The 11,235-nt window shown below is 34.9% G+C and overlaps 1 protein-coding gene across 2 annotated transcripts; it reads right to left on the bottom strand.

Moving 5' to 3' along the window:
* Positions 1 to 391: 391 nt before the first annotated feature.
* Positions 392 to 8,871, bottom strand: LOC18094868 (PX domain-containing protein EREX). Of its 2 annotated transcripts, none has more exons than XM_024587780.2 (10): positions 8,577 to 8,871; positions 8,298 to 8,408; positions 8,121 to 8,219; positions 7,899 to 7,985; positions 4,475 to 4,583; positions 3,576 to 4,333; positions 2,655 to 2,819; positions 2,326 to 2,568; positions 1,823 to 2,041; positions 392 to 724 (listed from the first exon to the last, which is right to left on the bottom strand). In XM_024587780.2, the coding sequence occupies exons 1-10, from the start codon at positions 8,814 to 8,816 to the stop codon at positions 467 to 469; spliced, it is 2,289 nt and encodes a 762-aa protein (XP_024443548.2). In that variant the 5' UTR covers positions 8,817 to 8,871; the 3' UTR covers positions 392 to 466. The 2 variants fall into 2 exon arrangements, with proteins under 2 accessions (XP_024443548.2, XP_024443557.2); XM_024587789.2 differs by having other exon boundaries at positions 8,121 to 8,211; positions 8,585 to 8,733.
* Between the last annotated feature and the right edge of the window lie 2,364 nt (positions 8,872 to 11,235).

Raw genomic sequence — 11,235 nt, 5'->3', positions numbered from 1 at the left:
ACAAAATTTAACTTTTCATGGTTATGTTATGGGTTGATAATGATGGAGTAATGGGCTTGCCTTTGGTTGATAGGCTTAACCGATTGGCTGGATGTTAGCCTAAAAAGTAAGTCCTTCAAGAATAGGAGATTATTTGAAGCTTATGTAAAAAAATATTGAAAGATATAATAAAGTAGAAGAAGAGAAAAAAAAAATGAAGTTGGAAGATATAATAATGTATAAGAAGAGAAAAATAAAATGAAGTTGGAAGAAGTGCACATCTAGGTGTAGCCTGTTTATGTGTTGGCCAGAAATTGTATAGCCTGGCCTGGCTTTGGCTGTGAATGGTCTGAGTTTTGTACGCTAGAACTTGTGTGGTATGGTCAGGCACCTTTGCATGGCAACTGCTGCATTTAACAATCTGATAACTATTATTAAATATACAATCTAACATGAAAATGCTTTTTTGTTTCCATATCCTTGTATATTATCTTTCTAAGAATTTGCTTAAGACAGTTTTTCTCAAAGGAGCTTCCTCATCCTCATCATCTTTATCAGACTTCAAATGTATGTTTAGAGCACATCGGATTATGGAATTGACCTGCATCCTCAATCTGGCATTGTCAATGAAAGTTTCTGTCAGCATCTTCCTCAACTCATTCTCCGTTCTATCACTGTCATTTGTGTTGTGAGTTTCATCCAATCTTGCCACAGAATTTTCCAAATCCTGCGCCAGGAGCTGTGCCTGCTCGAGTTTATGAAACAAATGCAAGCATGTAAAGGTTAATATAACCAGGATTGCAAGAAATTATGAGAAAAGGATGTTACAAAGGTAGGATGGTACATGAAATCATAGAAACCTGTTCAACCAGAGTTTAGTCTATAGTGTGCAGTGCAAGGAAAACCAGTCTAGATTTTGTACATGAAACACTTCTGAATTTCTTTAGAGCCTATAATGCACCCAAGACACCAAGTTGGATAACGAATCTTAACACACTATGCTGTAATTGTAAATAGTGCAGATTTAAAAAATTGCAGATTTCAAAACTGTTCCACGTAATGTTGTGTCATCACCCAGCACCAGCATCGATTTGGACTTTTTTCCCAAAAACTGGTACTTTCAAAGGTTTTTTTTTTCAGATTATTTGAAAAGTCACCTTGCATGCATCTATCCATCATGTTTGCGTCCTGCCATGAGAGATGGATAGAATTGTCTCATGCAGTAGCAATCTAAATTGTCTTCTTTCTTTGGGTAGACACATCTTTTCTACAGACTGTTCTTCGGTTTTTTATATGGATTACAATCCATATCAATCAGTTGATGAACAAAGGTTCCGAAAAAACATCAAATAGACATGTAGAAAAGGATATCCCTGTCAAGAGCATAGAGAAGGATATCCCTGTCAAGAATTTAAATGTTCACAGAACAATGATAAATCCCACTGCATTCCAAACCACTATCTGCGCACCTTCATTCTTTCATCCAAATATCACATGCAAGGAACCATTGATTCAAAGAATAAGAATAATAGTTTAACGGTTTTAAATCACTGAGGCTGATGAGAATAAGTTGGTTGTTAAATAAATCAACACCCATATAAATTCATCCAGAAATGCACAAATTTAAATTATTCACATGCAATGTAAATGCATGCATTTATGTTTGATATGAAAGCATACAAGGTACTATATTTTGTGGGGAAAAGCACCATGTTTTAAATGAGATTGTCCAAACACTATATTTCAATACTCCAAACTCCAAAGCTACCATCATGTGGAAAAAAGATTCAAGGTGGAAACATTTTCTCATTTTCAGGGTAATAAATAAAATGTGGGAAGTTACCTCTGCAAGAAGGAGGCCAATTCGATTGTCAGATGTAGTCAAGAGATCAATGGCATCAGATGGTGATGAAGTATCCACAATTAATTTATCTTCCTCCTCGATAAGGAAGTTCACACTGCATTCTTCAAGCCTGTTGTGAAGAATTTCACACTCATGCAACAGCTTGGCATTAGCAGCAATTACATTCTCGGTTATTTGCTTTTCCTTATGAACTGCTCTCTGAAATACACATAAAAAACAGTAATAATTGATGGGGTTTTTGCAACAAAGAACTATATGCACATAGTAGAATGCCACATGTGAATATGCAAATATCATTCAATAATATTACAAAAAGAAACAATACAATAAGATTGATTGAAGAAAACCTAAGAGCAAACCAAATTAATAGAAATAAGGGAGAAAATTTAACTGGTTGGGTAGACATTGAAGACCTGACTTGAACTTGTGATACAAGAAGCAAAATGATGAAACCGACACGTTTTGGTGAAAAGGGAATTTACCTCTACTTCTAATTTCTCTTTCATCAATCGGCTAAGCTCCTGCTTTAGTTCTCTCTGAGAATTTCGAAGAGATTTGACCTCTTTAACAAGGAGCTTTACATCTGCTTTTGACTTCACCTGTAACTCTTCATGATCTTTATTTAAGTCTTCAAAATCTTTTCTAGCAACATCCAACTGCTGCAGCAACATTTTGTTGTCATGCAGTATTGAAATTTTAGCAGACTCAGAACATGCCTTTTCATCCTGGATATTATCATGGATCATTCACCAGCTCTCATCATAATGGAATAGAATGAAATGTAGAGAATGATAGTTTAAAGAGAACAAACCTGTTCATGTTTCAGTTTTAGCTCCAACTCCAAACACTGCCTACGGAGTTCCTCCACGTCCCACTGCGTTTGAGTAAATCTTTCCCTTTCAATCAAAACAGCTTGTTGCATGTTTTCTTTACAATTGTTTCTAGTAGTCTCAAGATCCACTTCCAAATCTTTAACCTACCAAAAAAAGTCCTCAAAACCCGGTTATGTCCTCGCTACTGATATGTACATGAATATTATATACTGCATGGCTTATAATTGCCTACTGAAAACCACAGTCAAAAAATGCTACTACACTCATAGAATCAAGAGATGACGGCTAGATTGGAGCAAATAGAGTTAGTGCTGTCCGGTAACATGAATTTCACAATTCACAGCACAATTTTGGTTGCACTGCAGTATTTCATCCAATTAAATAACAGTGACAAACCTAAACCTTTGAATACAACGAGCCCATAATTGTTCAGTTGCACTTTACTAATATGAATGTCTATCCAAACCATTCAACATCATCTACCATCAAAAGATCATTCAATTTTACTGAGTTTAGTAAATTTGTAATAACAAATATAATGGTGTTGTCTATCCGTTTCTCTTCTTCTCAGAAAAGATAATTAGTTACACTAAAATAGGAATAAGAATATACAGAACACACAGGTGTGCATGCGCATGTTGAGAGCGAGAGGTGTTTATATCTTGCTGGAATTTTTGCCATTAAAATAGCACTAGTATAATGATGGCAAGTCTACCTAGCTCCAAAACTTCAATGAAATTCACCTGGTCCATCTCAATGTTAGAAAGAATTTTTCTTCCAAAAAAGATAAAAGATAAAACAGAGTGCTGCATCACACATCACCTTAAATTTATTCCTACGCTGCTATAAAAATGAAACTAAAGCTGAGCAAGAAAGCACAAAAGCATAGTCAAGCATACCTTTGTTGTCAAGAATTGCCTCACAGCAATCTCTTGATTTAATCTTGCTATAAGATCTTCCACATCTGTTTTTGCAGTAGCCAGTCTTTGCTGTAAAGTATTAAGAACCCTGTTCAATTTATGGCGCTCATCTGATGGAAGAGCAACTAGTACATCCCTTGATAACTGTAAATCAGAGCTTACAGAAGCATCAATGATTTTAGAACTCTCAGTTCCTTCAGGACAATCAATGGAATTATCACCAAATAAATTACCCATCCCCAAATTTGATATTTCACTAGCTCTCACAGAACTGATGTCACTCTCAATACTCTCTGTAGACAGTTGTCGGATATGACCATCCAGTCTCAGATACTCTTGTTCGGGCAAAGGTACCGTTTCATCACCAAGAAAAGATTTAGCTTTAGATGTACTATCAGCATGTTTATCTCTGCCTGTGATACTTTTAACCCTTTCTAGGTTCTCCAGAACAGAGCTCTTGCTAAACCTACTGTGTTTAACAGGTGTTTCAGTGGGATCGCTTATGTTTTGATCAGACATTGAAGCTTCCATGCCAAGATCATCATTGATATCTCTTTCAATCCTTGGAGTTGCAAACCCTGACATCTCACCAGGAGAATCATAATCATGATATGATGCAACTGATGTACTACCAGCAAGAACAGAACCATCCGAGCTGGTTTGCAGAAGAAATGATGGAACCATGCCAATAACAGATGAATCAACATCTTCCCCTTGCTGATTTGCATCATCAAAAGCTGAATAGGATAAAACTACATATTAATTCAGAAAAGCATGAGCAATAGAGTATTTTATATTCTTTGCTTTGGGAACAGTACACTGTTAAAGGTTCAACCAAAAAACAGAGTTATTTTCAAGATGCATCTACAAACACCTACATGACCTTGCTGCAGCCTCAAGCTCAAGAAATGTTCCTACTGGAGCACTTCTGGATACATCAATGTCCGATAATAGTTTTTCCATCCAATCCTCCAGAGAACATCTTCGCTGCAAAATACTAGCCATTTTGAGAATATTATTACCATTATTATTCTAAAGGAAATAGCTAATTTTAAATTCTAGATACACATTAATCTCAGATTGTATTGTTGTAGACAAGGGTATTTTTGTTATTTCTAAGTTTGCTGAAAAATCTAGAATTTCCAGGTCTTTTTAGTGTTTCTTTAGTTTAAAGTAATTAGCTTTATTGGGTATTTCATATTCCAAAATAGAACTACTAGTATTTTCTTATATAGGACTTGGAGTATTAGAAACTCTATGCAAAGCTATGTGATGCATTATTTTTAGAAGAGACTGGATGAATAAAATCCAACAATTTTGCTTTTGATTGCGATGCAATCTCCTCTTAGGTGTGACTCCTACGAATTCTAGATGTGAAGCTTAGGTTTTCTATCCTCTAGATGTGACTCCTAGAAACCATACTAGTGTGACTCTAGTAGTTTCTACAATTTCCAGTAACTCAAATCCCACATTCCAACCATCAAACAACCTCCATTGAATTCCAAGCCCAGTCAATCCTATTGCTCTTAACCATCAAAAGAACTCAAACCAGAAAGTTACTCTTAACATCACTTTTCATAACCGTAAACAGCCCCTGAAATTCACACCCGGAACAGCACCCTAAGCTGTCCTGCATACCCTTTGCTGTAAATAAACACATGTAAACATGGCTAATAAGGAAAACACAAACTTATCGAGTTTCTCCATCCATCCTTTTGATAACTAACAAAATACTACAAGAACACCAAGATGGAGGCACAGCCCCCATAAATAAGGTTTGGCAAAGGAAGGCTGATAAGCAAATTGATCTGTAAAGCTTCAAACCAAAGAAGTGAAGAAGGAATAATCTCTAGTTCCAAAGTTAAGAATATGATCTCTCTGGTTGACAAGAAAAAAGCAAAATCCACCGCACCATCTTATATGCTTGTTCACCAGAAGTTTCATCCAAATCAAGCCCAAGGCTCCATTTTCCAAGCTACAGAACTTCGTTTCATATACTTTGCTTTCTAGCATTTCAGTTCTGGAACCACAGAACACAATTTCCAACCCCTTGAAATAACCAACAGTTGTGAGTTGTGGCTTAAGTTGGCGAGTAGGTTTTCGTTAGATTGGTAATTGCATGGTTTGGAGTCCTAAACAAGAACAGAATGTGTTGACATATTCTATTTAGGAAATGAGGCTTGTTGGTGTTGAGCTTGAAGTGTGTTTCCTAATGAATCTTAAAGAAAGACCTTGTTGCTAGTATAAATAGCATGTGTAGTGTCTAGTTTATGTGTGCCTCAAATATTGATTGTGTGTAATGGCAACCATAAATCTGGCAGTAGAATTTTCTGGCACACATTATTGTAGGTTTTTGAAAGGGTTGCCTTCTCGTTTAGTTTTACACAATAGTAGTTCGCGGGGGCTAATAGTTATGCAGCAAAGATTCCTTGGATGTAACTGGGTTTTGGATAGTTAGGTGTGTGTGTGTGTGATTAATTTGTGCTTGTTAACCCTGTATTTGATACTGAAGTTTTGTGGAGTAGGCTTTGCCGAACCACGTTATATTTTGTCCCTTTTATTTTGTGCTATTACTTGGTTACTTGGGTTTTGCACAACACCACCACCAAAACCAAATTGTTCTACTAGGTAAATCCAGCTAGTAGATAAGTTCTTGTGAATCTAGTTCTAATCCAAAAGCAGGTGATGCCATGCAGCCGACTAAATAACTAAGGATATCTAGGTTGAAACCCCATTATGCATGTACTCACCCCTTCATCAATTTCAGTGCCTGCACAATCCTATAAGAAGAAATTACATCAAGCTCCCACCTAATTTCAAAACACCGCATCCTCAATGGACTAACCAATCTGCATTGCCAAAATTCAGCCAAACATCACCTCTCTTTCCCAGTTTGGCCCCGTACTAACAGACCTTGGCTAACAGAGCAATCTCCCAGCTGAAATTCAAATAACTTATCACCATGCCCCTTGCATCTGCTCCCTCAACTCAAGGCTGCAAGAGTCTCTGCCTGCAACTTAACTAAATTCAGGTGCAAACCCGTTGTTTTGGTCACTCCACCTGCCCATTTCTCACACTTCGGTTTTTTTCTTTTTGGATGCTCAAAATCCACAACTTAGTGCTGGCAAAAGAGAACAGCTATAACAGTATCCTATTTAGACATGGAGGATATGAAACCCAGCTTGGAAGCATGACAATCACTCAAACTATGAAAGATCATGTGTTTATGGGTGAAACCATACAAGGGAAACTAAAAATAGAAACATTCAAACATCAACTGAAGTCCAAAATCATTATTTCAGCAAAGCTGTTTCACATTCACACACAACTGTCATTCCAGGCTGGTTCTGTCAATTGCTAAGCCATTTTCTTTACATTTTTTATATTGTAAAAGTCGTTATAATGGAGCTACTCTCCATGAATAGCAGAAATGGAGTTAAGAAGATCAATCGTTCTCATCAAGGCTTGAAGTCACATTGATAAACTTATATGCACTTTCTAGCAGAAGCGATTATCGAGCATGCTACGAGTCACTATAGACGAATAAAAACTGCTGAAGGATATTGTCCTTCTGAATCTACCTTTGATATAATATATTTTGCCAAGCTTCCCGCATACACTTCTATAATTACATATCCAGGCTACAGTTCTACTCAAGTTACAATTTTCAATGCTTTTATTCTCCACAAATAGTCAAAATCTGAAGAGAAATTTAGTCCCAAAATAACCAGAATAAGGCCTAAGGGTTCCTTTATTATCTTAGGCACTGAGCATGATGAATATAATCAAATATAACAACATAGAGAGCAAGTGTGGAATAATGGTGCTCCAGTTGCAAAATTTCAACAAACCATCCAAATTATGGAGGCATGCTTGAGTCACTAAAACTAGACAAGACAATGGAATATCTCCTTTCCCATGCTAGTTACACAGCTTCCAGGAGCAGCAGTATCTGAATGTATGTCTTTATTTGTTTGTTCCATTATTTCCTTTTGATCTATTCTCTCTTTTCACGGTTGCAATGAGGTAAGAAAAATTGAGACAGAGATTAAAAGAAATCTTCAAAGACCTTCTACATATATATGCATATACAGAATCCCAGTCCTCTGGCTGGGATAAAATTCAGTGACATCATGTTCATATGCATCGCTGATTTCTTAAATTGAAGAGCACAGACAGAACCACCTTTAAGTTTTAACTACTGGAAAATCATGGAAGCAACATGGAATCATGCAGATTCTTATATACACGACGTGGCATAAAAAACCAAGAAAATGTAAAAAGGGGGCAAAAAGAACCTACCTCTTCCACAGATGTCCTGCTCTTCATTCTCAAAATCGTCTTTGGAGGAGCTGGAGGAAGAGTTTTAAGAGGAAATGCCTTTTTAAGCTACAATCAATAGTAAAAGTGAGCTTAAAACCACTATACAACCAAATGAGAGAAAAAAAATGACATACAAGAAGTAGCAATTTTCGAAAGTCAAATAAACACCCATCAACAAAAATGACTTGACATTTAAATCACCTCATAAAATAGATTTAAAAAATCACTAAATCTTCGCAATATCCCTCTGGTGGTGGTGAGCCCTTCGGGTGACAGTACACCAACTTGAACTCTGTAAAACTGTGGTCAATGAATGTTAAAACAGAAAGCTATCTGCTTTCACAATATAAAATAAAATTGAGCTGTGGAGAATGATACCGCGACAGGATCTGAACCTCTTGACTTGGGCACAAGAATCCAAGAAGGAATGGTAACACAATAGCTCCATCCGGTATGTGGATCATGAGGCCAAACGGAATTCCGTCCATCCTAATATTCAGAGAATAGGACATTAGCAATCAAATAAAGTTCCAACAAGTGTGTAAAGCTTAAGTCATTTCCATGAACAAGCAAAATTATATATATAATTCATACACCAAAAATCAGCAAGACCCACAATCATGAATAAGAAAAATTATATGTATTGAAAAGACAAACCCATTTACGAGGAGGGAGGCACCAATCCATTCCAAGTGGGAGAGGGGACGTTCCATCATGACGGTGCCTTGGAGGGCTCTTTGGCTTATCATGGCGATCGATTACTGTTGAAGACTTTGATGATGATGATGATGACGACGACGAACGGTGAAGAAGGTGGTGAAGGTGAGAAGTGGAGATTGGATCGAAGAAGGGATCGGAGAAATCCAAGAGAGAGAGGTCGTATGTGTACATATCCATTCTTTCTTTTTTTTAATCTCTGCTTGTGGCATCTTAACAATCAGTAATTATCGGGAACGGAAGATAGATTTTTAATAGAACTAACTTGTCGATGTGGTGTGGCTCCGCACAGTCGTATGTATTTTTGCTTTTTTTTAACAAACAATTATCACCATAAACTTAAAAATATGAGGAAATGATATTATTTTAAAAAAAAATTAGTAAAATAGCATAATTTGATATTGTTGTATTTTATGTTATTTAAAAACTATTTAATAAAATAGCATAATTTAATTTTATCGTGTTTCTAAAGTATAACAACTACTTATCATGCTTCTGAAACGTAACAACCTAAGATACCACACTTCTAAAACGCAGTATTAATTAAAATTTAAATATCTTCATAGATCGAAGAACACATTATGTCCTAAGGTTGCAAGATTGATATCGATCAAATGATGTATTCGTAAGTATTGTAAAAATATTTAATTTTAATATGTTTTCAATTTATATTTAATTTAATTATCATAAAATGTATTATACGTGTATTTAATTATAATTTAAATTATTATGCAGGATGATACAACTATTTATTGTCATACACATAAGCGGATCCGACTACATGAGCAAGTCCATTCATATGTGATCCATATTGGTTTTGTGTACATTAGCTGTCTTAACCACATCAAGCTTTACCACAGCTTGATCCATGCACTGATTGATTGTTTTGGCTATTGTCCGATCGTTTTCTAAAATGTTTATCAAAATGGTCTGCTAATTGCTATTATGGTTCACAACCGCGATATTTAGTCAAATATCATGATTCTGAACCGTGATGTTTTTAAATTGTGCTATTTTGCCAAAAACTTGTTCATCATGTATTATTTCGCCTTTTATTTGTATTTTGTGCGCTAATTGCCCAATATACCCATTTTTTTCTTACATCTCCTTTCACCAATTAGTCTAGTTGCACGGTTGTAGGCTTGCAGCCCTACCCTTTTGCCCATGTTTTGTTTTTAAAAAAAAATTATAAGTTGTTTGGTTAAAATTATGTTTGCCTATAATTTTTGGAAAATTACACTTTTCAACCGAGCATGTTGTGTGTGTATTAGTTTACGTACTAAGAAAAATCAATAAGAATTATTTAATCATTTACAAGTTTGCTATTATTTTTAATTTAATAATTAAAGAGCTATTAAACTTAAAAAATAACAAAAATATTATTATTTTGTCACTGGACCAATTATATATATATATATATATATATATATATATATATATATATATATATATATATAAAAGTAGTTGCTCACTTTTTAACCTGGTCGGTCTAACAAGGTCATACAAAATGAAAAATATGCAAACAAACCATAACAATAAAAAAAACACTAAAAACAATTATTCAATAAGACAAAGCACAAAATAAAATCATATGGTTTCGGAACAAAAAAAAAAAAAAAGAAGAAGTTGGAAATAGATTAGGATTGGTTACTAGAAAAACAAACTCATTAAGAAACCCATCTTACCAAACATATGTTCTAAACAAAAAATAAAGAGTTTCATAAGAATGTTGATGTGACATCTTAGTCTTTAGAGACAAGATCTTAACAGACAACCCAACCGAGACCACGTGTTCCCTCCACCTAATCTAGCAACAAACAATCACTTAAACAAAATCCAATTTAATCTCTCAGACCCCCTAAAATTTCAAACCATTCTAAAACCCCACCAAAAAGCCCACCAAACATAATCCACCATTCTATTCTAGCAAAATTAAAGAACCAAGAAAAAATTATAATTACAAGATAAATCCCTTGACTAATTAAAATCAAAAACACACGACAATTGTACAACCAACAACATACCATATAAACAACACGTTACAGTAAAAAAAACAAAACACCAAGGCAAGTTAAGTTAAAACCAATTGAACCTAAAGACAACACACAATAGAAAAATCACATGACTTGCACTCCAATAAACTAAAGATGGTAGAGCAAACCTAAAAGAAAAGATTGATCAAATTACTCAATTCTTATCTAGTATCTATCATAAATAAACATGCAGAAGAAGTCTCTTATTATAAGTCAATTGTTGATCTATGTTCTAATAAAGAATGTGATGTACTTCAAGCAAAAATCTAAATTATTTAATGATAAGAGGTTGCTAGAATTTGACAGCCATAAAAAACATATATAGTCCTCCAAAATAATCTAATGGATCATCGACCCAAGGCCAAAAAAACAAAGCCCAACAAAAACTAAAGCACAAAACACTTAATAAACCCTAAACAATGACTAATGAGTTATCATGAACCTAAATTAAATTAAAAGTCCAAACTAAAACTAAAACAAGTCCAAAATAATGAAAATAACACAAAACCAAAATAATAAATATAGTTCTTTATGAAACAAGCTTAAATAACCTAAAACAAACAAAG

This window comes from Populus trichocarpa, chromosome 1 (genome assembly GCF_000002775.5).
Source record: "Populus trichocarpa isolate Nisqually-1 chromosome 1, P.trichocarpa_v4.1, whole genome shotgun sequence".
NCBI classification, from domain to species: domain Eukaryota; kingdom Viridiplantae; phylum Streptophyta; class Magnoliopsida; order Malpighiales; family Salicaceae; genus Populus; species Populus trichocarpa.
Note: the sequence above shows the minus strand (reverse complement) of the source record. Positions and strands in the feature narration are given on the sequence as shown.

What these genes read in the sequence shown, in the direction of transcription:
- LOC18094868 (XM_024587780.2), bottom strand. Translation starts at nt 8,816, where the DNA reads ATGGATATGTACACATACGACCTCTCTCTCTTGGATTTCTCCGATCCC. An exon ending in TGAGGCTGCAGCAAGGTCAT is followed by an intron (nt 4,334 to 4,474) that starts GTAGGTGTTTGT and finishes TATCCTATTCAG; the next exon opens with CTTTTGATGATGCAAATCAG. An exon ending in AAGAGAAATTAGAAGTAGAG is followed by an intron (nt 2,042 to 2,325) that starts GTAAATTCCCTT and finishes TGTGTATTTCAG; the next exon opens with AGAGCAGTTCATAAGGAAAA.